The sequence below is a fragment of the Wasmannia auropunctata genome, unplaced genomic scaffold, assembly GCF_000956235.1.
Source record: "Wasmannia auropunctata unplaced genomic scaffold, wasmannia.A_1.0 LD336071.1, whole genome shotgun sequence".
Taxonomy (NCBI): Eukaryota; Metazoa; Arthropoda; class Insecta; order Hymenoptera; family Formicidae; genus Wasmannia; species Wasmannia auropunctata.
In genome coordinates this window covers 682462-709861 of record NW_012026819.1, presented here as the reverse complement: position 1 = coordinate 709861, position 27400 = coordinate 682462, and the positions used below count along the sequence as shown (strand labels likewise).

General features: G+C 43.2%; 2 protein-coding genes across 2 annotated transcripts in view; one reads left to right on the top strand and one right to left on the bottom strand.

The window, feature by feature from the left end:
* LOC105449868 overlaps positions 1–25053 on the top strand; it is a 40265-nt gene extending 15212 nt beyond the window's left edge. The window contains exons 2-10 of the mRNA XM_011689304.1: positions 13325–13762; positions 14435–14600; positions 16209–16333; positions 16479–22001; positions 22316–22718; positions 23220–23642; positions 23950–24151; positions 24283–24462; positions 24745–25053. Of these exons, the coding sequence (XP_011687606.1) occupies positions 13405–13762; positions 14435–14600; positions 16209–16333; positions 16479–22001; positions 22316–22718; positions 23220–23642; positions 23950–24151; positions 24283–24462; positions 24745–24930 (7566 nt within the window). The 5' untranslated portion in view covers positions 13325–13404 and the 3' untranslated portion in view covers positions 24931–25053. The remainder of the gene's footprint in view (positions 1–13324; positions 13763–14434; positions 14601–16208; positions 16334–16478; positions 22002–22315; positions 22719–23219; positions 23643–23949; positions 24152–24282; positions 24463–24744) is intronic.
* A 340-nt stretch (positions 25054–25393) lies between these two features.
* On the bottom strand, positions 25394–27374 carry LOC105449865. Its single transcript, XM_011689295.1, has 2 exons — positions 27185–27374; positions 25394–26686 (listed from the first exon to the last, which is right to left on the bottom strand). Exon 2 carries the CDS (start codon positions 26676–26678, stop codon positions 26109–26111), a length of 570 nt encoding a protein of 189 aa, XP_011687597.1. The 5' UTR covers positions 26679–26686; positions 27185–27374; the 3' UTR covers positions 25394–26108.
* Between the last annotated feature and the right edge of the window lie 26 nt (positions 27375–27400).

The following is a 27400-nucleotide window of genomic DNA, read 5'->3' as shown; positions in this document are numbered from 1 at the left end:
ATATGGCGTGCAATAAAAGTACGCATAAGTAAATACTTTCACGGCATTCGGTATGCATGCGAGCACGAAAGCCGCGGTGTCACGGTGGCAGCTAAAATTCTGCCAAGCGAGCGAGCGAACTCGCGAGTGAACGTCTAAATGCGAAATTAATTGCTCGTCGATAAATTGCTTATAGACATAGAGATTTAATATTCAAGCGGTAATGTGTAACTTTCTTTCGGCTGCGAATTTCGATTTTTTTTTTCTCGATCTCGAGAAGCCCGCTTCCGGTCCTCGAAAATCGAAATCGCACAAAAGTAAAACGTACAAGAGCAATTTTACCGAAGAATTAACGAGAGAAGACGTTCTGCTAATGAGATTCGCGCTCTACGAAAAATTTCTTCGCGCAACCTTATTCTTTTTATACGATCTCCACACTCGACAGATCGAAATGATCGCCGCGTGCGCGCGCGCGGCTATTCCTGGTAGTCGCTTGTTAACGCTCGTTACCGGCGAAATACGGCGTAATGACGTCCACGTATCCCCGCGCTTTAATGAAACCGAAATCATCATCCCGCGAGTAGCGCGCGGCCAGGCCGCGCCTAGTCGCGTTAGACTTGTCTACAGCAAGGCCGTTCTCTCTCTCTCTCTCTCTTCTGTCTCGTCGCCGCGCGCCCCTCTCCTTTTCGCCCACCGTACATATCTTTCTCTTTCTCTCCTGCAACCGGCTGGTACTTTCATTTCGCCTGTCGCGCTCTCCGGTGTCGCGCTCGCGCACCGTTTATGGCCATCAAATTAAATTCCACGTCCGTCAGGCGAGCTGCATACAATCGGAGAGATGCATGGTATCGGAATACGGAACGCGCGGCGCGCCGCGCCGCGCCGGGCCATTAATCGCGTTTTATCGAGAAATTGCGCTCGCCTAAACACTCGCCCCGATAAAGATATATTCGAGTCAAGCGACAAGTTTTGAGATAGGCTGCTGCATGATCGGTCAAATGGAATCATTTTACAACCGCGCCAAGAGTCGAACGAAAGTGAATTTCGTAATAAAATCATTTAACTGCATTCGAGGCGTTACAAAGGATCGCAGTTTCAATTTAAGTTCTTGGCACATTCGAACGATTATGCTATCATTAACATATTACAACTAGTCATTACAATCGTTTAGCTTACTCGCGGCGTCTTCACTGCCTGACTGGAAATGGCGGGTTGAGCGGGCTCTAAAATTAAAGAGTTTTTACGCGGCGTAAAGTAACGGCGTTGCCTGGCTGAAAGTGGGAATGCAGCCCGCGCGAAAATGCCAGGTCTACGGGCACCAATTTAATATCATCGACAATGCAGCTGTAGCGAATGCTGGCAGCTGCGTGACAGTCTGTATAACTGATGTTGAACCTCGGGGCGCGCTTTATTCTCTTAGACTGCATGGAAATCAACTTTGTAATCGTAGTTTCATTCTGCGTAAAAAGTCTCGCAACTAGTCTCTCGCAGTTTAGTCTCTTTTTATAGCTGCACTGAATTAATAGCAATAAAATTTATGTCCTACAATTTTATTTCGTATTAAATTAAAAACGACAAGTTATTGCTTTTACTTTTTTTTATGTAACTGCCATTTTATGTAACAAGTGGACAGACTAAAATGAATTAAATAACATACCGTGGAGAAAAGCACGTTATTTTTATTGGTACATAACGTAAAAAAAAATAAGAGCATCTGAACTCGTAAAAAAATAAATACATCGTGATCCTCGAGTACCGAGCTGGAATCCACTTTTCAGTAGCTTAGCTGAAAAGTGGATAATCGTCGCGTCCTAAACCATCAAGCGACTGCGCCGGTTCTGGTCGCCAACCGACCAGAACCAGAAACGCGACGTGATAAAAGATTCAACGGCGTGCAACGGTCGTATAGGAGAAAAAGATCGCGGTGCAATGCTCGCGCGCGCGCGCGCGAGCATCTCGCCGACGATTATCCCGACGCGATCGCAGCGTCTCTTCTTCCTGGTGCGGTCGCAAAGATACGCATCACCTTCACCGCGGTACATCTTCGCGAAGGGGAAAAGCCACGCTCGCGCGCTCTCGCTCTCGCGCTCTCGAACGACGACGACGACGACGACGACGACGACGACGGCGAGCGACGCGTGAAACGGCCTGTAGCGAAATCACGCAGTTTACCGTGGAATGTCGCTGGCTCGTGCCCTCCGCGGCCGATTCCCCGGCGCGGCTGCGAGCCGTTGCTTGCGAGTCGCTCTCTCGAGGCGCTCGTGAGCTTCGCCCGCGGTGCGATTTATATCGTCAGCTCGGGCTCTCGCGCCCACACGCGCACCGTCTGGACCTGGCTATATGTGTATAGATGTTTCGCACGTACGCGAATCTCGGGAGGTTAAACGGCGAAACGGGCTCTGTGCGAGTTGTGGGTCGACAAAGGCCCCGAGGGATCGTATATCGCGCGGACTACTGTAAAACTTACTTGTCCCACTTTCTAATCAAACCAGCCAGGAGCGATCCTCGTCCTTTGATCTTTTGTCTCCACGCCGTGATGACTTCCCCGACGATCTTTAGCTCACGAGATAATTAAATCCTGTAATTATCAAAGAATTTTCTCGAAGAGATACTTGACTCTCGATTTTATTCGATTAATCGTTTATTCGACGCGCTCTTCTCAATTTTCGATTTTTATAAAAAGTAATTATCTTATTAGGTGATATGCAATGTAATATATTAAAATAATTCTTTTGCAAAAATATTGCAATTTTTATATAAAATATTTATACGATATAATACTAATAAAGTTATCAAAAAAAGTAGAAAACTATGTTTATTTTTAATTAAATATATCGATATTAATGGAAAGAACCGTTTTATCGAACAGGTTTGTCAACGAAAAATCCATTGCAGTCTATCGTTCTATCAGAAAACAGGTTTTCGTTCGTATTCGTATTCGCGTCTCACGTTTTTCCCTCTTTGCTTTAGGCATTTTTATCATTGAGTGCGAAAAGTGCGGTTTCTTCGATGTAACTAGACGCCGGCACATAGCTGCTTTGGTATTTCTCTCGCGCGTTTTATCTATATCAGCATAAGGAATTTACACGAAAGGCTTTGCGCTTTCCAAATGTGGTTATGCCGCGGCTTAATTAGAATCTCATAATTGGTTGTTTAATGAACGCTAGGAAGAAACATACATGGAAAGTTATTGCAAGCTTGTTGCAGATCGTACGTCGATGCATTCGTTGCCTGAGTATTAACGATCTACAATTTACACCGTTCACTGAAAGTCTTATTTACGCGGCTACCCAATTAATTCGTAAAAAAAACTGTTTCTTTTTTTATGAAAAATTTAAAAAGATTAAAAAAAAATTGTTTTAAAAGCCTTCGTAATATGTATTTAGGTAAACATGTATTGCATTAATATTCTTAAATATTCTTTGTAGAATTTAATGTACAAATTTGCCGCGTTCTTTTACTCGTAAATGTTAATCAGCTTTTGAGAAAGGCTGTACGAACAAAACGAAACGACAAGAAAAAAAACCGGGAGGAATGACGAAGGACTAATCACGTCTTTCACGTGTCGTGAAGAAAAAAAAAAGAGTAACCAGAAAAGAAGCGAGAAAAGTCGTCTGACTGGGATTGCCCATTTGACTTTACAAAGAGCCGAGCCGATCTCTCGGTCCGCGTGAGAGGCGCGTGCTCGGCATAAGGATTTTTCCAGGCGTTTACACTGACCGGGTATACCCCGGCAATCGCGACCGCAATTCGTCTGCGTTTATTTCTGTCACTTTGCTATCGCGTACGTGCTCCCTCCTGCGAGACGCCTGCGTGATTATCGAGAGAAATCTGCGTCCTTCGAGATTATACCGTCGCCGCGCGGTTGTTATAGCACAGACCTGCTCTCTGCTCCGATCATCGATTTCGCTCGTTACATAAATTTCGTTCAAACGGCACTTTCGCGTTACGCCACTGGTCTGAAAAGTTCTTCGTCGCCTGATTAGACTTTTTGGCTCGAAAGAGTAGTGTCTCAAAATATTTCTCTCGATTAAGGGGAGACGCGAGGCTATCTCGTCAAACTGAAGTGATTCAATTGTGCTAACGCGCGAGGAAACATAGCACTCATCGGTTCCACCGGTTAACGCGTCGAATTTTTCCGATAATTCGTCTTGCTGCAGCCAGACATCGCCTGCAAATTGCGACAATCAATTTTAACCATTTTACGGCGTAACTATCACGCGGTTAGAGGATGTCCTCAGATGTGTTTTTAGATGTCACACTTCGAGAGTATCTTGACATAACGGAAACGTAATACTTCGTCCGATTGCTTATACATATTTACTGTTAAGTGTCCATAAAAGCTTAACTGTAAAAAATTGAACGTTCAAATCGAAATCTTTCTGTTGACGTCAATAGAGGTAAATATATTCGGATAGCAAAATGGATTATCCGAAATGTGATTATTGCCCGATTATTCGGATGTTTTGTGACTAAACCGTTCACAGCTAAGAAACATAAGAATCAATAATATATGCGCGTATTCCTTTTCATAATGTCGTCCGTGACCACCGGTCAGTGGGACGAGAAAGGGGCCGTCTCGGTGAGCGCAAGGCCGTATAGGTATAGCTGCCGCGATTTTTTCTATTTAACAATATTGCTTTTTCCCACTGTATCCACCGGCGCGGCGACGGCGGCGTTCGCATTTTTGCTCCCGCGAACCGGGCGACGAGCGGAGCGTTTTATTTATATGCGCTTCAACGGTACCGTGCCACCACGTATTCATTACGACACATTGTTCGTGCATGACACGAGCGAATTATCTGAAAACCTACCGCGAGAGGATAAGAACGCACGGTATTCGTCAGCGAAACAGTTTCTCGCGTCATTGCGCGAAACTAAACGGTATAAGTTATTACTAAAGCCTGCATTGGATCACAAATTGCGATCGCAAATTTTGGAATTCGCGTCGATATTATCGCGGCTCAAAAACTTCCGTTTTTTTTTTTACGTGAAAGGGATTTGCAATTGAATTCCACCATTACGCGGAAGTTTACAAGTTCGCGTGCTCGACTTCGAGTATATTTCGCCGGCGATAAGATCGCATAAAAGAATTAAACTGCTGCAATCAATTAAGGATTATTACGATGGCGAGTTCAGATATGAAGCTGAAAAACGAAAGCTATGATGATACTTAATAACAAGGATTGGAAGTATCTGCGGTCGTGAATGAATAATATAAATCCCGAAAGCAAAAATGAATTTACCATTCTTTTTTTTCTTTCAAACACGCACAAGTATACGCGTGAAAAAGAAAAAAAAAGAAATATTCGTGACTCGAATACAATGTGGACTTATGCGCCTTGCGTTCACACGCCGTTTAAGTGCAATTACTGTCCGGCAATGAAAGAGATTTCAATGCTCGGCGAAGACGGATAAGTGGCGACTTCAACGGGCGGGTTCATTACGGCGCGCTCGCGCTAAAATGCTTGTTTAAGAATTCGCTTTACTTTATATCGCGCAAATTATTCTTTACGCTTCAAATACTTTACGACGGCGCGGCCGTCATATTATTCTCCCAGTAACGCGGCCAATACGGCTATTGCGATACATGAATACACGCATACCTTCTCATTTTCTTCTAGTTCTTATAGAGCAATGACTTTTTTTGCATTCTTAAGCGTCAATTCCTTCCGTTCGACTTTTATTGTATTGCTTGTAACGAGCTGATGTAATGTAAGGGCTATGTAAGATCTAAGATCGATTATACAAATGACGCAATATAAAAGCTCCATCATATTCCTATTACCATTTTACAAGCAGATTGTCCGAGACTATATCTGTTTTAATGACCACTATAAAGAAAAATTAATAAAGTAATGCGCTCTTTTTCTATGTTTTGTTCGTCACCGAGGCAATTTCTTCAGTCGACATTCACTTTAATGAACATCACCGAAAGAAAATTTTTTTTCCCTAGGGAGAAATAATTTCGTTATAAGATTTCGATATAAATACAATAATTATCCGCTAATGTGTTACTGGTATAGCAGCCAATTTTATCGTGTAATAATTCCAGGTATACGTGCGCTATAATTGTGTACACACAGTTGAAGAAATTACAGAAATTAAACGTTGCGACTGAAATCACTGTCATGATCATTTTAATTGTAATTTCTCTTAATCGTCGCTAATAAGCATTTCTCCCGCATCCGCAGCGCATCGAGATCTAAATTCATCGAAATTCTACCTGTGTCAATATGATTGCATATATTCAAATCAGATAATTCAATCCAAAGTGGCATGTCGCTTTTTCAAATAATAATTGATAATCAGATTTCTCCTTCAAACGGATGATCTGTCTTGCGGAGGAATTATGAGGATCATTAATTGAGACTCGCTGATTGTGAGCTAAAGAACGGAACATGACGATTTGAGCGTTTATTGCACCCTACTCACTTGTTAGTAGTTTTTGCGCGCTACCCGACATTACGACGTCTTTTTGCCCGCCTTCTGGATTAATCCGTGATCTTCCGCAATTATCGACGTTCCGATCCGATCCGAGCGCGCTACAAGACGGTAAATTAATCGAATGGTAAGCGCTGGAGCGAAAAAAACGGAGGAGCGAGCCTCGCCGAGTCAATCATAAATCCTATTCGGCACAGTCGGATGACCTTGCAATGCCGTCTTGGCAATGGATGATCGTCGGCGAAAGTGAAGCCGTAAAATCCACGCCCATTGATTCGACGAAATAGGACGGGGAACTAAGCATCGCCTTGTGCTGAATCGATTAAACTATTCTGGCCCGCCACTGCCGTATGCTAATTCCCCTGGTTTGACCGGAATTCAGCTTGATTTGACGTTTGCGTGACGTCATCGGTGAGCTTGACCGTGTGCGAAACTTGTCAATCTCTCGTGTCAATATTAATTAGAACCGGAATACCAATTAAGCCACGCTCGACGCCTAATTCCGATTTCGTCAGTCATTCTCACTTTCGTCGATTGCGTATATCCGAAACGCAATAATTCGTTATTAGATTATTTGAAGCGTTATTTGGATCAATCGAAAACAAAATATTTTCGAAATTATCTCTTCGGTTCGATAATCTTCGCGCGGTCAAATTAACAAGACTAAGAAATTCGTTCTAGAAATAAATCTTCGCCGCTCGCAACGGCATTTGCAACTGCAATTGCAACGGCAGATTTAAACGCTGGAAGCACGCCCAAGTTTGAAGCTCGATGACTCGCCGTAATTGTCGTTTTGCGGGCCAGACCGCGGCCTGGAATAACTACGTCTCTCCTGCCTGCGCAGACAGGTACATGAACGAACGGTTACGTGGGTGTACGTATTGTCCCGCGAGGAATGTAGAAAGTAAAGTATCTTGGATAACACAGCCCCCGACGGGAGCAAGAGTATAGGTTGCTCGGCAGCGAGGATGTGCCTCAGAGATTCCCAACACTATCATCATCCTCGTCGTCGTCGTCGTCATCATCACCAGCCTACTGCCGTCTGCCTTCGTGCCGTAGAAAGGTCATTGCAGACGGCCGACTGCAACGCGCTATCGGCGTGGATTATTCGCGACGAAACGATACTTTGTTAATCGAATTTGAAAATTGTAGGCTGCGGAAACTTTCACGCGTTTTGCGCGTGCCAATCGACGAGGCGTTTCATGAATTAAGTCATATATTTTTCGCGCCTTACTGCATGTCGATCTCAAATTCCAAAGCTCTGCGTCAGTAGAAAGTTGCAGATCGGGGCAACAACGACATGCGGCTATAATATTTGATTGAACTATAGGTAAACCTCCGGAGTAAGGGAAGAGCCTTAACGTGACATAAGGGGGCAATCGACGTCCAAGGGGGCATCCAAACGCGCGGTAAACCTTTGACATTTCGAGGATTCCAGGCACCGCGATTGCACAATGCGCGCATCCGCGCATATACATATATATATTCACGGAGGGAGAATGGCGTTTTATATCCCCAAAGAGAGTGTAATCAATGCGTCGGTTGGCATACTTTTTCCGATATCGGATATTCGCTTTCGGAACGAGAAGAGGGAACGATCTCGTTAAAAGACTTGGATACAATGGAGAACCGGGCCATCGTTCGTTCGCACCGGCGCGCACCGTGAAATTGACCGGTTACACTTGTAATTAAGCATACAATGGACCCGCAACTATACGTACGTTCGCCGGCGTTCGGACAGTCGGCTCGTCTTAGTTCGGCGCTCGACCGACAAGCATAATAACACGCTCGCGGAAATTTTACACCTGCTAGAAATCCACGAATAATCGACAACGCGACGCTCGCGCTCGCGCACGGAGATACACTCCGAGAGATATTTCTCTCTCTCTCTCTCTCTCTCTCTCTCTCTCTCTCTCTCTCTCTCTCTCTCTCTCTCTCTTTCGATGAAAGATCTCGTTACTTTCACCCTGCATCCCAAGAGGCAATTTTATATAATCCTCTGGTAGCAGTAAATCCCAATGTTCCTCAATTATGAGCGCACTTTTTCTTAAATATCAGCTTGTTGTGCATGAGACATTGGTTATACGTCATCAGTATAATTTCCGAAGAAGCAAAATATATATGTGATTGCAACGACTGGGATATTAAATTTCACGTATTAAAAATCGATTTTCTTATTATGAATCTTCCATGAGTTATATAATAAATGCAAATATAATATTATTAAAAAATGTATACATGAACTACTTATTTTTATAAATTCGGGAGACTAATATAAAGTGTTTGTTACATAAAATTGCCCAGTTTGCTTTCAGGGCAACACGCACATATCGGAAAGATATCTCAAAGGCTTTATATACATACATATTAGCTCAATATTCTAGTTGACAAGGACATCTAATTGCTCTACATTCGCTTTGCGTAATTAACCAGTAAATCTGTTTAGGATACCTAAGACTGTCTCTCTTTGCTAGCCTAAGGACATCGGTAACATTCAACCGTTTCCGAAGGTCCGAGAGGCTATGTACGAGGCGTGGGGAAAACAAGCAGAACTGGTCTCGCGTGCGCTGTATTAAACTACGCAGGATCCTTCGATCGGCTCGACTCGCGATAATAATTCTGGCGTGAACGATCTTTGCCTCGCAAGGATTTAAGGAGCGCCGTTCTCAGATATAGGGTTACCGCGAATAGGCGAATTTCTAACGGTCGTACCGCGAAACCGCGAAGAAAGAAATTGGAGATTGCACGTAGTTGTCACTCTTGCCTCATGGTTGAATATATAATTTGAAACGCTGAGGGTAAAATATAGAAGTACGATGCGTAATGACGGATCGCGGTATACTATGAAAACAGACGGCAGGAAAAGGTGGACCTTCCTGTCGCGCTGCCCTCCTGTCCCGCGATTCCTGACGGTCATTTTGCACCGTAATCCCTTTGTCCGTTGATGTTAATGTATCATACAGGTTGCCTTGGGTAATACAATGCATCCACGTGATTTAGATGTTACACTGAATAACGCAACACGTTTCCCATGGCGCAGAAAATTTTGCGCTATACAAGAAAATGGGAAGTTCAAGTGGATTTTTTATTTTAATATAAGCGAGCCATCTCAACATCTTATCGTACTCCTCGTCGACGTGTATGTACGATATCAGGCGTAGTTTCCGTTCTCCGCGTAACTGTGTACACGATACTCAGACGGCTCGTGTGTTCTGCAGTTTCATAGCACGCGTTGCGTCACAGAGTAATTTGATTTTGACCGAATCGCGGGTGTGCATAGATAATGCTGAAAAGTTGCGCAAGGTTCCGTCGTGATTGCGATCAAGGTGAAAGTCTTCGGGCTCGGTAGAGCGAGACTTGGTGGTATCGGCAGGCGGGTATCGTAAATTATAGGCAATGTCGTTGGAGAATGTCCTTTAACGACGAGGATGAAGGAGCCTTTTCTGCCGCGGGGATAATCGCGTGCTCCGCGATGGACTCGCGCGCGTTTTTCATTGTTTTTCACCGGCGCGGCAGCGCGATACGAATTCGTTCCCGGCGATTTCCTCGCCACGGTGCGTGGATGTCGATCTCTCGGCGCGAGCCTCCAGGAGCCTCTTAACGTACAATTATCTCGCGTTTATCCGCGAGCGCAAATCGAGTCGCCTCGTCGTATATGCACGCCCTCCTCCAGGCGGATTAATTCTAACGCGTCACGTTGAATTTCACGGCGAGCTGAAATTTGTATCCTGGACGGAGAATATCACTTTTCATGTACAAAGGATATTTTTACGAATCGAACAACTGCTTAACGAGTTCCGTTTTACGATGCCTTTTATTTTAAATGCTTTTTAGATGGTGTATGTTCAGGCAACCCTTTTTATAAAATAAAAATTATTAAGAATTGATAAGAGATTGTATAAGTAATATTAATTCAACATTAGATTTATAATTTATAATTCGCGTTGAATTACAGAGAACAAAGTTCTATTTTAGAGAGAATGAGTAGGAGGTACGTTTTAGTACGTTAAATGTCGCATGTCATTTTGTCACCAACTTCCTATATTTAAGTAATTGTAATCCTTCTCCTGAGAAACCAGAAATACCGAACGGTACTTCTGCGTCGTTATGGCTGCACTTTTTTCACGAACGTAAGACGCTTTCACTGAAATACACAAGATTCGTTGAATACTTCTGTAGCAGAAACATACGTGTAGTATTATGAAATGAGGACGAGACGGTAGCGTGACAAAATATAGTTAAATCAACATTGTTCAAATGATGAAAAAGGAATTAATTCAACGAGAGTTTAATTCATCATTCTCGAGATATAATTGTATGTTGAAAATATCCTATGATGAAAGGAAGCGACGATGGTAGAGATTGTGAACCCCGTGCGATGATTATTATCGCATTAAAAATGTCAATATTCCGACGCGTTAGAATTTATTTCAACATGTTTCTTATATAGAACTTGTTTTATAAAATATGTATTTGTAACGAAATTATATAAAGAAGAAAAATCTCCTGTTATGTGATTTCCATTAGTGTCAATTTTTTCTTAATAAATAGGTACATGAGATAAAAAAAAATGTAGGTATCCCAGATAAAATATTCCGCAACAGTCAAGTTAATATTTATTAGCTCGTTGAATAGGAATATGGCGCGAGGCCTTTTGAAGCGGACTTTTTTTATTAAGCGCAAGAGGAAGTTTCACGCTCGGAGTATCCGAGAGTGAGAATCTTCGCGGTTTCTCAGGTTGAAAAACATTAATATGCCACTGTGGATTATGTCACGGAGGAAGTATCCTGCGCAGGAATCGACCCGGGTGAGCGCCGAGCTCCTTCTTCCTCGGGAGAGCTCCCCGCATTGGCTCCGGGGTGAATCAGTCCTTTGTGCCGGGCACTCTCAGGGTCAACCACTTTCGGTGCAGTATATACCTCCGACGGTTTGTATGTACACTCGCAAACACACTCGCCCGTCCCGAGCGTGTCTATAGGGTATCCTGAAAGTCGCCGCGTAGCCAACAGTCAAGTACCACTGGGGCTAGCTAGGTATTTCCAGACTCATCTCGCCTCGATCTTTTTCGACTTGCCGCATCCTCTCGGAAGAGTGAAGCAAGATTTAATCCGCGCGACCAGAAGTCATGCGAAATTAATTTTGAAACACGTAAGACGTGAGTCTACGAGGAATATATTTATTCCTGCGAAAAACGCAAAAGAATAAATCCATTATGTGTACACGGAGAGAATTTTTTTTGAAATTTACCCTGCAAATTATGTTAATTATGGGACAATATAGTATTTAGGCAAATTTTACTGTGCACTACAATAAGATTTTGCAGTAAAATTTATTGTAGTGCACAGTAAAATTTACTTAAATACTATATTGTCTCACAATTAGCATGATTTTCAGGGTAAATTTTAAAAGAAAATTCTCTCCGTGTAGCTTCTTAAAGACAACATTCTAATGAATCATGTAATGAAGCTAAGCGACTTTTGATCTTTTCTCAATTCAATTAAGAAGCCAATTAATTAAGAAACACAAAGAGTTCGTATTCTTGTACGTTAAAAAAAGATCGCTTTGCCGGACGTCCTTGCTTTTTCTTTGGAATTGTTACTTAAGGTATCTATTTTATGTAAACAGATTAAAATTACACAACGTATTATATAATATCGCGACGCACGCGTCCGATCGCATAACCGTCCATAATTATACCCAATAATGCTGTAATGAAAAAAATCTTTTGCGCATCAAGCAGCGAAAAAAAACACGAGGAAACATTCGCTGCATTAAGAGCTCATTAGAGGACGCGTATTCATTCGTTTCTTAAACATTCGAGGAGATTCATTTCGGTTGAAGTAGGTACTTGGAGAGAAACGACGATGTTTTCCATATTGTCGAGCCTGCCGGCGGTTAGAAGGGGTTAAATTCTGTTGTTCCTTTTTCTCTGCTGGCGGATCCCGAAGTTTATTGGCTCGACGTCGTTCAAAGTCGAAAAAATAAGCCAAATAGACTGCCGCGCGAGGGACCGAGAGTGGCGGGAGGTTCACAGGAAACGCAGAGGAGGAGAAGAAGAGGATAAGAAAGAGAGAGAGAGAGAGAGAGGGGGGGGGGGGCTATGGCAAATTCGTCTTTGCCGGCGGCGAAGGATGTTTCTCACGAAATTTCTCATCGCGATTCGCGAGCGAGCCTCTAATTCGCGTCGCTGCTGATTCACTCGTGACGTCTCGCAACGCGAGCGAAACAATTGCGGGCGATGCGATCAGACCGCAAACATCTTCCTTCTCTTTTAGCGGACCCTCGCCGCGAGATTGAGTCAGCGTTAAGAGAGGTAATTGATTTTTGCGTTCGACGAACAGGTTCGATAAATCGTTCCGCGAGAATATCGGTAGGATACGCCGGCGGGACGTCTCTCTTTCTCTCACGGTTCTCGCATCTCCCTCGCTCATCTCACGCGAGAAACTAACAAGTCAACCTCTACCGCTGACGTCATTGGCATCGATCCACGTTAGTCGGTGGTTGATGAACCAATTTACAACCCTACCTAAGCCGAGAAGCCTCTAAAATAGTTCTAAATAAAACTGAATTTAAACAAGCTGCTTATTCAATAATTCGTAACCTGACTGCAACCTTGGCGAGAAATTCGGAAAGAGTTGAATAAATTTCAGTAAGAGAGACGTGGCCATGAATTGAAAGTCAAATTAATTTTTTATGCTGATGTAGGTCGGATGTCGAAATGTGATCGCTAAAGTATAAGCGTGTTAACAAATTCACTGCGATTTTTAACTCTCCGCGTAATATCCATTTAACGAAATGAAGAATTTAACGATCGTAATATTATAAGGCCGGCTGTAGCAAGACTTTACTTTGATGATCGAAACAGTTTAACAATACAAATTTTCAATTTTTTTGATTGCAGAAACGAGACGCATGACAGACGACACCAGGCGGGACGTTATCAGGTGAGGGTTCAGCAGCTTTCGGCGACGCGATCGAGAGATGTCGGATGCCGCCGGCACGGACAATCCGGCGTTCGCCAGCGAGGACGAGTGCGTGAGCGGTTCCAAGTTGGAGAACGGCAGCCAGCAAGCGGCCTTGAACCAGGATCGCAAGCCCTCGGCGGACAGCGGCGCGCCGGTAGAAAATGGCCACCAGCGATCCTTCATCTCCCAGCACTACGTCGAGCCCATTAAGCCGAGCTCGGAGCCGTGTTATAAAACGGAAACGAGAATCGAGGTGCCGGCCGATAACACGGAGAAGAGCGTGCCGGAGCCGAAGCTCAACGGCGTCCACGGGAATGGCAATAACAACGACGCGAGTTTCCTCAACAACAGTGCTACGAGCGTGCAGATCAACGGTGAGCATCGAATGGCATCACGTACACGATATTTCGCTACTAGCATGCCACATATAGATAATGTACAAATGGAAAGAAAGATATCGCGAGAAACCGCTATGGAAGAGCTTATCGACTGCCATTTCCGTCGCCCGTAGGACACGATTTTAGTAAGAGCGAGACTTTCAATCGTTAATTACCAGCATCGACATTGCTACCGGTTTCCCGAGAAAAAGTCATTCGTGGCCGATAAAATCCCAGGAAATACCGCATCCGGGGCTTTTCACAGTGGATCCGTCGACATGCGTCGCGATTGTTAAACACACACGATGCCCCTGATCTCTCCATCTCGACGCTCGATTACGATCTTGTATCTGTCAGCATCGACAGTAACAGCAAGTTTTCCTCTTTTACCTTCTTATCCAAATTAAATTATATCATCAATCTCTTCTTCTCATTAATTGTTTATATAGCCCCTTATTAACATACAATCCTCATATTTCGTGCGAATTTGCTTCCCTCGTTATGCTATGCGAGAAGCAGGAAACTCTGGCCCTGTTTAGCCTCATTACTATTTCGCGGAATGCGAATTTCTCCGCTGTTTCGTGTGTGACCGGAAAATGAAAACCGGTTGCACTATACGCGCGGATATACACGCCGATGGTATGAACGATCTTTCCCGTTTTCCCGTAGAGTCCGGAAAGAAGGAGCAAATCGAGGCCGTAAACCTGGAACTGGTCTCGATGAGGCCATACACGGGCAACAATATTCAGACGAAGGGTCAGGAAGCCTGCGAGGTACCAGCTGATCCATACGAGGAGTACTTCGTGCCGGTTAACGAGCATCGAAAGTACATCAGGTAACGAGTTATTTGTCGATTTGGCGAACGAGTGAGTCTCTGGCGCTTACGCATCCTTTATTTCATCTCTGGCTCCGCCTCCTAACTCTTATTAACTGTGTTTCTCGTGTGACTATCCAGCCCAGCGTGCATAAATTCTTCCGAATTTTTAAATACAGAGGGAACGTTGTTTACAAAGAGATAAAGAGAGGAGAAAACATACATGCTCTTATAAAATCTTCATCCTCTATAATTATATTATATGTACCGGACATCTTAATTGTTTTTAGACAAAACTTTTTGTCATTGCAGAATTTTCAGAATCGAAGACCATTTTTTTTTATATAAATGGAAAATGCTGTATTGCGCATGTGACAAAATGTTAACTACGCTACGAAAAACGGGAGTTTGCCATACAAACTAAACATACTGACGCTACTAGATACCTACATCCCGGAAGCAATAATAGCGCATAAATAATTACATTCGTCTCAATACCCATTTTAGCATAATCATATCGCGAGCACTATGTAGATATATCAGAGTTGCGGTGAAAACGTCTTGGGGGCGGGGAACATGCGTGTAGGATAGAGGTATATTTCCTAGAAAGAAGCGTACATGTGTGTGTCCGGTTGCCGAGGGAATCGTCAGGCGATACATAGAGACGCCTTATAGCATCGTTTTTAGCTCCAGCTATAAGCCGATAGCACGTAGAGAGCTTGACCAAGCCGCTGAATCGAAAAAGCCTCACATCGAGAGTTTAGAGAGTTAGACGGTGTTTTCTGTTGTCACGGTACTTAGCAGGGGTCCCGAGGCCGAGGTTGAAACAACCGTAGCTGGAGTGCGTTTTGATTTGGGCCCCGGCGTCGGCCGCGAGGGACTCAGCCTGAGAGACCCCGCCGCCGGATTGGTCGACTATTCCCACTGGCTGACAGCCCTCAGGTACTTGACGGATGCTTTCGAGGAAAAAAAAAAACAAAAAAAAATTACAGCTGGGAACTGTCTTAGTGGAATATACTTTTAGGTGTCTCTTAGGGGCACGCGGTCGCGTTACTAACACGCTTATATGCTATCAGTCCTCCCCCGCGTCGAATCGAATACGAAAATCTCTTCGTAAAAAAAAAAGAAAAAAAACTGCACGTCCAGGAATTTGCCCTTCGTCTCGTGTCCTATCCGACGTCGAGGCGGCTTCTCCGAACGGAAGAATGTAGACACGACTACTGCTATACAAAACGTAGGAATCGCCGATTGATTAACCGATCGAGGATTAATCCCGAAAATATAGTATAGTACCCTAAACCAATCAGAACGCAAACCAAATCCCACGACATGTTATCACTGTTCTTCGAAATGTAATCGGAAACTTACTTAAGCGAGGAAAGCGCGCGCCAGACGCAACACATTACACATGGTACATGATCCAGAGATTAGGTGAAGCGCGGGCATTGTAGACTGGGTGCGACCAAGGAAGCTTCTAATCCCTTTGGTTGGTCATTGACGAAGGTTGCGTAGGAATCGCGTTACACGCGCAACGCTGTATAAAATACGCTTTTTGGGTTTAGGACAAGAAAGACGTTTATGTGCGATCGATTCACCGCGTCTCTATGTGGCAACGAAATTGTGTTGCAGGGGCGAGAAACTTTACGTCACGAAGGACAAAAGGTCCAGAAATTCGTACGGACGAAGAACGGTTTGGGGGTGTGCGCTGTTGGTCGTCATAGTGATCGCCGTGATCATCGCCAGTTTGGCCGCAGGTAAGACGGCTTCTTTTGCTTTTAACTTTACAAATTCTGTTTTTACAGAGCGTGCACAAACCGTAATAATATAATTAAAAATACTACAATGAAATAGACACTTAAATATATATAAAATAAAATTATATGGTGTCTTAATTTTTAGCTGGCGTATTATTCTCAGTACCGCCTACGGAACCCTTAGAGAACGTGGAAGAAAACAGCACTCTTCAATTTAACGAAATACAGCCGGCTGGAAGTCGAGAATACGTGAAGGATCCGCCGTTAAGTCCGCCGCCTTTAACCTCGACTTTCCCATCGTGGCCTACGACTGATGAAACGCTATTCGACATTGTACCGGATGCTCTCGATGGAACTTTGAGATTAGACGATTTTAATTTGAATGACGATTTCAGCGATATTAAATCACGAGTATACAGACAAGTGAGCGCCGAGATAGAGGAGCATCTAGGGAACGTTCTTCGACAGGCGGGTGGCAATTCTGTAATCAAAGTATACGACATTAACAAGGAAGGCGAAGTAAGATTCAGAATAAGTCATCCACCTCGGAACGCTCCCGACGAGAGTCAGGAGTACATCGAGGATGTATTACGAAAAAATGGTAACATGATCGGACAGTATCATTTGAATAGACTTCACGTGGGAAAGCTTATTGATCAGTGTGAATACGGCAATCTCGAGTGCACCGGAAATTGTAAATACGATTACCCCTCTGGCACATTCGTGTGTATTTGCAAAGCAGGAGAAATGTTGCATCACGATGGCAAAACTTGTGTGGATGACAGCGATTTGAGTAATGTCGAAATGGACGACGTGATGCCACAATCCAGCACGGAACCAATTAATGATTTCCAAGGTAGAAGCAGAAATCCAAGCGAGGTAGAATTCGAACCCAGAAATCCAAATACTTGGGAAAATACGAACATTAATACGGGTTCAGCAGAAACGGACGCGTCGAAACCTAAAACAGAACACGTTAATCCTGAGCAGTCTGAATCTACAACGACGAAACACGTTTTCGAGAACGATAATTCTCACTGGAACCACGAACATTCGCATCATTCAATAGAAACTACCACCGAAGCAGAGGCTCGCATTAAACCATTAGTTACTGTAGAATCAACAATGCAATCATTTACTGCGCCTGTCTTTGAACAAGAGCCTACTGTTGAACCGGAACCATCTGTCGAACCAGAATCTAGTGCCGAGCCAGAGCCTAGTGCCGAGCCAGAGCCTAGTGCCGAGCCAGAGCCTAGTGCCGAGCCAGAGCCTAGTGCCGAGCCAGAACCTAGTGTTGAACCAGAGCCTAATGCTGAACCAAAACCTAGTGCCGAACCAGAACCTGCCGCTGAACCAGAACCCAGTGCTGAACCAGAACCCGCTGCTGAGCCAGAACCTGCTGCTGAGCCAGAACCTACCATTCCACCTGAAATTACTGCTCAATCAGAACACACTGTTAAACCGGAGTCCACAACTGTATTAGAGCCTGCTGCCGAACCAAATCCTGCTTCTGAATCAGAGCCCACTGCAAAACCAGAAATCGAATCTACTGTAAAGTCAATGCCTGTCACAGAATCAGCAACAACTATCGCAGCAGATAGTGAGGTGAAGTCGAAAACGGAATCGCACGACTATTTGACGACAACAGAACCGTATTTGGAATCGAAAACTGAAATATCCAATCAGCCTGAATTCCCTGTTAAGCCGACGTCTCATGACAATACGTCCGCTGAATCATCTACACAGACGTCACTTTCAGACGATGCTAGTACGACTGATGTACCTAAATCTCTTATCGATTTAACAGATAAAAGTAATTCCAAAAATGACGAAACTTTAACCACAATTGTAAAGCCTAATGAGAATCCAGATGATGATGCATCTTTAAAGGTAACGCCTTTAATCTCTAAAAATGAATCTAAAGATATCACTGATAACGTAGAAACTAAAACGGAAACAACGACGATGCAGTCTCATACCAGTAAGAGTGATGAAATTACTGAAAGCGCAACCGTCGAGGCCGGTCTTACCACTTTAAATTATGAAGATTTAAAACAGAATGTATATATTACATCAACCAAATCTGAGAATCGCGAGGAATCAGTCACAGAGCAATTTACACAAAATCCTCATCAGGAAGGTAAAGAAAGTGACTCTACTACAGAAATAAATTTTGATGCAAATTTAAGTAATATCCATAATTCTTCGATTGATAAATTATTACACGATTTAATAAACAAACAAAAATCGAGCACCAACTCAGACGTTTTTGAACATCTCAGTTCGACTACTGCGGCAACAATCGTGCCGGTCACATCAGTAGAAGAAAGAACAGAATTCACTACTAAATTCATAAACAACAATAGGCATTCATTTGCAGGACATTTCCATACAATAGAAATAAATGGTGTAAGTAATAGAAATTCAGAAACATATAGTACTAAAGTACGCGAGACAACTACGATACCAGAAATTACTCCGACTGACATATTTACTCAGCCAATACCTGGATATCGGGAAGAACACGCGCCCGAGCCCGCGCTGCCAACGGATACGAACGAGAAAAATGTCATCGAGCATATGCCGACAACGATCTTTCCTAAAGTACCGAAAAATTTCGCCCACAACGTCGAGCCGTTGAGGGAACCTATCGCGAAATCAGCGGCGAATGACGACGAGCATATCATGCTGATACCAAAAACCGAGCAACCAGTAGAAATACATGCGATAATTCCGCAACTCATTCCGGAACAAGCGACGAATAAATCGCTGAGGGTAGAAAACTCGACGACGAAAGTGAACAAATCTGCAGAGGATGCAGCCTCGATCGGCTCATCCACGACGCGTTCTAATGAGAATATCGTTCACACGAGCGGTAATAGACACGCGGCGCGCCCCGATGAAATTCAAGAACATACGACGAGTCATCCCCTTCACCCGGCGATATTCCCAGAAAATTCAGTGGATCATTTCACGGGAAAGACCGACGAGCGACCGGTTGAGGATATGTCACCGTTCTTACCGGACGTTCAGAAGGAGAAGGAAAGCATGAAGAAAGCGCCACGCTTAGACAAGGACGAGCAAGACGTTCCTAATCCTTTCGAAACCCACATCGATGATGTTATAACGCATCGGCCGTTAATACGTAATAATGCAGGCAGCGCGAACGAGACTGAAACCAAAGATTTATTGAATGACGTTAATTCACATTCCACGAACGATGAAAAGAAGACGGATACCAAGAAGGAAACCACGCAGAAAAGTACGGCAGATGATGTAAGCAACAACGCTAAGGATGCTGTTAAGAACAATTTAAATATCAGTGAAATCACACAGAATTTAAATAATATAAAATTTTTTATAAGCATGTTGCATCAAAATAATTCTGCGAAATTAATCGATGGAACAGGAGACATTACGGATCGCAAAAATGGCGGTTTCTCCAAAGACAACGACGAAGAATTGAAAGTGTTTCCATTGGCGATAGACAGTAAATCAGCAGATTCAATTTCTCAAACTACAATGCAACCCATAGATAAGGAAGAATCTGCTAAAGTCGTTATAACTTCGGCTGGAAACGAAGTAAAAAAAGTAGTTGGAGGTATCGCGATAGAAAGCGGTATTACGAGCTCAGAGAAACCAGAAGAAAACGCTGTCGAAGATCATTACAACGACATTACGGATGAGGCCTTGTCGAAGGGATATCGACACGATAAAGTCATAGAGTCATCCAAGAAAGCGATTTTGAAGGATATCGATTCTGTAAAGGTTCCTTATAATGGCCCGCTTTCGTCGCTAACCCCGTTCGATGTCATAAAGAAGAAGAACGGGACGAACGAGAGGATATCTCTCGAGACGACGCAAAGTCCGATAGTTACGAAAATCGAAGGCGATCAAATGGATGACGGTAGGCTGACCACGCAAGAACCGGTGTTGCCCATAGAAATCCAACAGGAAATGTCCACGACGACGGCAACCGACAAAGTTGAAATCACTACCGTAATCGACGACGGCAAACACGAGGAGAACAATACGGAACCGCCGAACGTTGGCCAATCCGACGAGAAGGAAGCGTCTGTTACGGCAGCGCAGATCACAACTCAAGCCACGCTGATGGAGACTAAAACCACAGCGCAGATCCCGATCCTGCCAGAGGAGCTGCAAACGACGGAAAGCGACGTATTATCAACGACGTTGAGCGAAGAGATGCCGAGTGAGGACAAGAAAATGAAAGCTGGCGACAAAACCGTTTCGACGGATGACGTCGATGATGAGACGAGGAAGAGCGAGGCCGAGAAGGAGAATGCTGTTACTGCACCCAGCGATATAATGGATACGAATAGCACGTCGGAAAGAAGCATGGCAGCGACAACGATGTACGAGAGTAACGTAAGCCTAGGATCTGGGAAGATAGAATACGATGAAAACGGCAGGGCGATTGAAAGCGCGACGGAAAGCATGAAAATTGAGACTACTCGTATGATGTCCACGACGGAGAGAAATGTTGCAAGTGGCGCAGAAGGCACCACGCCTATGTCTAACGATGCCACCACCACGGAGGACGTAAGGCCGGTCACGGAAGTGCTGGACGACACGCAGCCCATGATAGATTACAGAATGCTGTTCACCACGATTCCGCCGAGGCCGATGTTGCTCGACTCGGAACTGTCCGAGGAAGCGCTCAGGGTGATACCTCTGGAGAAGAGTCAGGAGAGCAAGAAGAAGCCGATCGACAAGAAGGGATTCGACAAATACAAATATAAAAAAGAAAAGGACCTGAGCTTGGAGGATCAGAGTGAAGACGGAGTTTTAACGGAAAGGTACGATCCGACCATCCTTTCCCAGACGGAGCCGTCGATTGCCACTGCAGACCGCGAGGAGCTCGACGACAGTGTGGTGAGCTCGGACATAGACCCGAATGTACCCAGGTTCACCGTGGCCGACAAGGAGGGCAACATCCTGCCTATATCGAAGTGGAGAAACACGGGGAGCGCGGAGAGAAGCGAAAATAGGGGTGCGGTCGCGGAGACGAAGCCCAAGAATTATCCCAGCTTCATACCCGTGTCGGAAGAGATAATAGAGTCGGCACCAGTCACGGAGCCCTACGTAATCATGCGAAATTACACTCGTCCCGCGATCGCGCCGGGCATCACGGAAAGAACGACGGCGAGCGAGACGACGGTCGATGAAGGTCGTGCCAACGCGAGAGCGAAAGAAGCGGCTGAGCAACACTCCGCCTTTTTCCCGGATCAATTATTCAGCGACGAAGCGGAAGTGGATCGCGTCACGGAAGGGTCGACCGCGCGAACTTCGGCGATAAACGCGAAGATCGAGAGTACCACCGCTGTCGTTAGCGATTCTTCGGATTCTCCTGGGATCCTCTCGAAATGCACCACAGGCCAATTTCAGTGCGTTAACGGAACGTCCAGAAGCGGCGCGTATTGCGTGCCGCAATCTGCCAAATGCGACTCCGAGAACGACTGTTCCGACGGCTCGGATGAGTTGAACTGCGAGGCGGAGGGTTGTCCTGGTAACTTCCGCTGCGCCAACGGGCAGTGCCTGAAAAGGCATCTCGTCTGCAATAAGATTGTGGACTGCGACGACGGCAGCGATGAGCACGACTGCGAGAACTGGCAGTGCCAGTCTGACGAATTTAAATGTCCAAACGGTAAGTGTCGAGTATAATTAATATGCAAAACGATACGCGAAAGTAATGATAAAATGATTATTATGGAGAATAATAAAATAATGAATTTTTGATCATTTGTTAAAATTTTCAAATTCTCTTCTTAATTTTGAACGATATCTGAAACACCTTCAGTTTTTTTATTACGTGATATGAAGTGATTCGATGGATCTTGATCGATGAACCTTATCGCTATAACGAATAATAAAACTTGATCAATTTTAACGATTGAGATATCAAATATATAATAACTCTTAACAAAATCTCGATGGAATTATGAAATTTCATGATTGCAGGAAGATGCATTCCGGGATTATGGCAATGCGACGGTCGGCCCGACTGTGAAGGGCATCGGGACGAGTACAATTGCGCGGAAAACTGCGGGAACAACGAATATCTGTGTCCAACAGAGAAGTGGTGCATCCCGCAAGCGTGGCATTGCAACGGAATTGCCGATTGCGTCAACGGGGAAGACGAGAAATTGTGCGACTGTGCCCTGGATCAATTCAAGTGTCAAACCGGCGGCGGATGCATCCCCCGGAATCAAATCTGCGACGGCATCGAGAATTGCCCGGATTATTCGGACGAATGGGATTGCCTAATCGCCAATACCACCGCGGACCGAAATCTCACTAACGCGGAAACGGATAGCAGCACGGCGAGCGAACCGACTAATCGCGTGCCATTTTTGAAAATAAGGTATTTAAATACAAACCGAATAAATACCACAAATATCAAAATATCTTCCTGATTGCTAAATTATTTTTGTAAGTTCGAAATAATCGCGGATTAATAACGTACTTTTCACTAAAAAATAGCTAACAATCATAAAAATTTATAATTCTTTTTAGTAGGTGAGCAAAATGAATTAATAAGTATATTTACAATTTTTTAGGGAAGCATCTTTTTATAAAGATGCTTATGTAAATAGAACAAAATATTCTTCAAAATATTGGGAAGCAATAAAAATAAATATCAAACGATAAAATAAAGGGCAATGAGCCAAAGTCGTGGTGCTTACAAAAATTCCATATATTATATGGAATTTTTGGCTCATTGCCCTTTATTTTATCGTTTGATTCTTAATCATTTGAACCTTGACTTTCTGTTTTTTTTTAAATAAATATTCTAAAATTTAATAACAAATATTTCTGCTTTGCATTAGTGCTATATGAAAAAAATTTAAATTTCTATGTGCAGACAACACGACGGCGATTATCGACTAGTCTGCTCGGACGGGTGGAGCGAAGAATTCAGCGATTCCTATTGTCAGGCTCTGGGATTCGCCGGATCTGACGAGACGATCAAATCATTCGCGTGGGATAGAAGTCAGAAAATTCTAAGACTGAAGACAAACCCTAATTATCGCCTGCCGCTAGTCACGAATTTAGAGGAAGTGGGATTCTGCGTGTCGGACAGGCTCGTGCAAGTGTCGTGCCAGGAGTTTACTTGCGGTCTGCGTTATGCGGAGGAGCCGACCGCGAGATTGGCAGGTGGGACTACAGCCAATCATGAGCAATGGTCCAGCGTGGCCTTGTTGAAGGAATCGGAAGACGGAACCGCTTGTACAGCCAGTATACTCGGCCCTATGCACGCTCTAGCCAGTTATTCTTGTATTCACAGGTAATCTGATATAGAAACGAATGTATGAATTTACTTACGAAGAGATAATAATCCGTTAAAAAAAAATCGATTAAAAATTTCTTAACGTTTATCTACAGGTAATCTGATACAGAAACGAATGTATGAATTTACTTACGAAGAGATAATCCGTTAAAAAGTCGATTAAGAATTGCTTAACGTTTACGTCTTTTTAGTCTTGTAATTTTACTTTGATTTATAAAATGGGACGTTTTACTTTTGACACAACATGCGAGCCATATTGTTGTAACTTTTATATATATAATATGATTCTCTCTTGATTCTGTAGACACAAGGAGAAGAGCGGATGGCAACTTTTCACCGGCGGGAATATGTTGAAAGGGAACGCCGTTAAAAACATCGTGCCCTATCCTCAAGTGAAGTATAATCAGTTCCTGTATAATAATGACATCGCTCTGATCGAATTAGGGGAGCCGTTAGTATTTTCCAGAAACGTTAGTGCCGTATGTCTTCCCCGACAGTCTATCCAGGTATATACTTTCGATTGAATTCTCTGATAAGGCATAGTGTTAATTATTTAAATAATTAATTTTAATAATTAATTTTAATAAGTTATTTAAATAATTCGTTTCTGATCTCTAACGTGGTGATATTTTTTTAGCCGAGGCAGATTTGCGTAACGGCAGGGTGGGGATTCCTTATGAATGGGGAAATGAATTTGCAGCAATATCTCAAATTCTTGTCTGTTCTGACGAATGATTCCGATAAGTGTAACGCCACGAGTCATTATGCAGGATTCATCACAGAACACGATATATGCACGGACAAAGGCTCCTGTTACGTAAGTTCAACGCTACGAAAAGTGCAACGCTCATTTCTATAATTATCATTTTAAAAAAGTAATAAAACTCAGTAAAAAAAATCTTGACAAATACACTCATCTCTTTAAATAATCATATTCAATTAATTGATTGTAATTATAAAGTACGCAGCATTATATCACATAAATCGTAAATATGTAAATACTTATGATACACCTGATATTCGGAACATTAATTAAAAGTCGTTAATATTAGCAATAAAAAATTGTAAGTTATATACTAATTAATTTGTGTGTTTGTAGAATGACGAAGGAGCGCCACTGATGTGTGCCAGTGAATCGCAGGGTGCTTCGGAAAGATGGGAAATCCAGGGATTACTAAGTCATCACAGCAGATGTTCGAGGGGTCATCCGGCAATTTACTCGAGCTTGGAACCAGCGCTCTCGTGGTTGCGCGAAACAGTGCCAGCTTTGCGAACGGAAGGCTAAATCATTATTATTATTATCAATTTCTCGAAGCGTATAAGAAGCCGATGCTTCATTTAGACAAGAAAATCGCACAGTTTTAATAAGAAAACGATCGTGATTTTATATATATATATATATATATATATATATATGAATATATATATATATATATATAAAAGAAAAAACTCTTCAACAGAAGAAAAATTCGAAATAGATTTCCTAAATTTTCTTAAAAGTCCGTACTTTCACGTCTTTCCTCTTTTTTTTCCAATTTTAATGTTCCTATTGATAGCGCGAAAAGTGTTTTAATAATTCTCGAGCATCGCGCGTCAGCGATGGGTTATCATGAGGAAAGCTTAAGTGCCGTTATTGTTACACGACGGGAGAGCGCTTAAAACTCTGTACGAGAATTGTGACGATTTGTAATGAGAATTAAAAGACAAAATTATGCCGAACTTATATAATTAAGGAATCATTATGTAAATACTGTATAAAGCAATTGTTTATTATGGATAATGTGGTATAAGAATTTATTAGTGTAACGGGTCTCTTAAAGATACATTTTTTACATACTCCACGTATTTCAAAATTTCTACTTATTACTATATTTACACGTATAAACTCATTATTGCCCCGCCCGAAAAATTAAAAAATAATTATCTTTGTGATATCTTCAATATTTCCAGTACACTTTATACACACCAATTGTAAGGTAATTATTTAACGCGAGAGACCGATACATAATGCATGTTCGATTATATACGAATCAACAGTTTGTCTCAGAGATCCTAAATGAGGATTCCTGAAATGAACCATGGATAGAATTATAAACAGTAGTTAGGATAAATGTATATAATATATTACTATTTTTTAATAAAATGCATTGTTATAGAGATTAAACGACAAAGTATGTTTCACGTATATACGTAATCCACTGATGAATGCGTATTTTTATATTTCAAGTAAAAATGGTAAATAAATGTATTTTAAAAAGGTCTGACATTTCCTTTCCAAACCGCTGAACCGAAATTCGCTCCTCTAAAAACACTTCTCTATAATAAATAAGTTAAAAGATAAGGGATAAAAGTGAATCTGCACTATGAGAAATCAAGAGCCAAAATTGAAAAATATTGACGCCATTAAAAACGCGATATAAAAATTAACTGCTACATTTAAGTGGACCGCGGACAATTGTCTCGTTAATCATCCGTCTGCTTCTTCGGCATAGCCGCTACTTCTGCAGCTGTAACCGCATTATCTAAAATAATTAATGATTCCGATATACTATTTATAACTGCGTTATATTTAGACAGCAGATCGTGCACATGAGCGTTCAGCTCCTTGGAATCCTCGTAAGCCTCGAGATACGACAGCGACAGCTTGTTAAACGTGCTATTCAATTCCGGCGCATTTTTTATACGTTCCGACTCCAACACAGGCGCGAGTTCCTGCACTTTCGTCAACAGCGCGTGGATCTCCCTGATCTCCGGCTCCATTGTCAGCAACAGCTGCGCCTTGGCGCTCGCGGGCATATCGACGTCCTCGGAATTGGGCTCCAGGTACCCGTTCAACTCCGGCAGACGCTTGATAAGCGCGTTCGGTTTCTCTCTGTTCGATATTGCCGAATTAATCAACGAGTTGACGTCCGTGAGCCGGTCGACGAGGGCGTTCGACGGCGCTGGATCGTCGATGCTCAACGTCTTGCCGAGCCCGTACACTTGCTTCTCCAAATTGGCAATTCTGTCCTCCAGCAGCTTGACGGACGACATCTCGAGTGCTGAAATACGAAAGCACTGGACCTCTTGCACGAACCGTCGTTAAAAAATATAGAGTGTAAACAAGTCAGGAGATAGGAGGCCCGTTCTTTATAGCTAACTGCTGCACCGGTTCGCAGTTTATCTTTCTCTTTCTACACTGGAAGAAAAAAAGATGAACTCTGAACTAGTGCAGCCAGTTCAGCTATAAAGAACAGGCCTGTGCACGAGTCAATTATTTTGATATTTGCTAATTTGCCTTAATTTATCTCTGCTGTTTGTACAAGTCAAATAGCATCCTTTGTTGGTCGACCAAATGTATTTGATAAGAGAGTAATCACGTTTCTTTTAAATTTGATATCTGAATTGCGTTTACTGATAGCTCATGACTTATGTTTACCGTACAGCTGTTTTCATAAACATTTTATATAAACATTCAAACGAGCGGAGGATGCCTATGAAAAATTCTCATAAATCACATGGTACTGTCACGATATTGTATAACTGAACAGGATACCTACCTGTGAAAAACTTGTACGCGCAGCGTGAACTCGGCGAGGAAACGGCAAATTTGACAGCGACGTTTGGAGGTTATTATTTGTCGTTCAGATTGTTCTCTCGCCGCGCGTGGGGAAATTACTGGGGAACGAGATTATTGGTAGGTCACTAGTCGGAGAAAGGGCCGCCCCTGGTGACGTGTCGCGTCCTTCCCAGCTCCGTGAGTTGCCTATCTATCC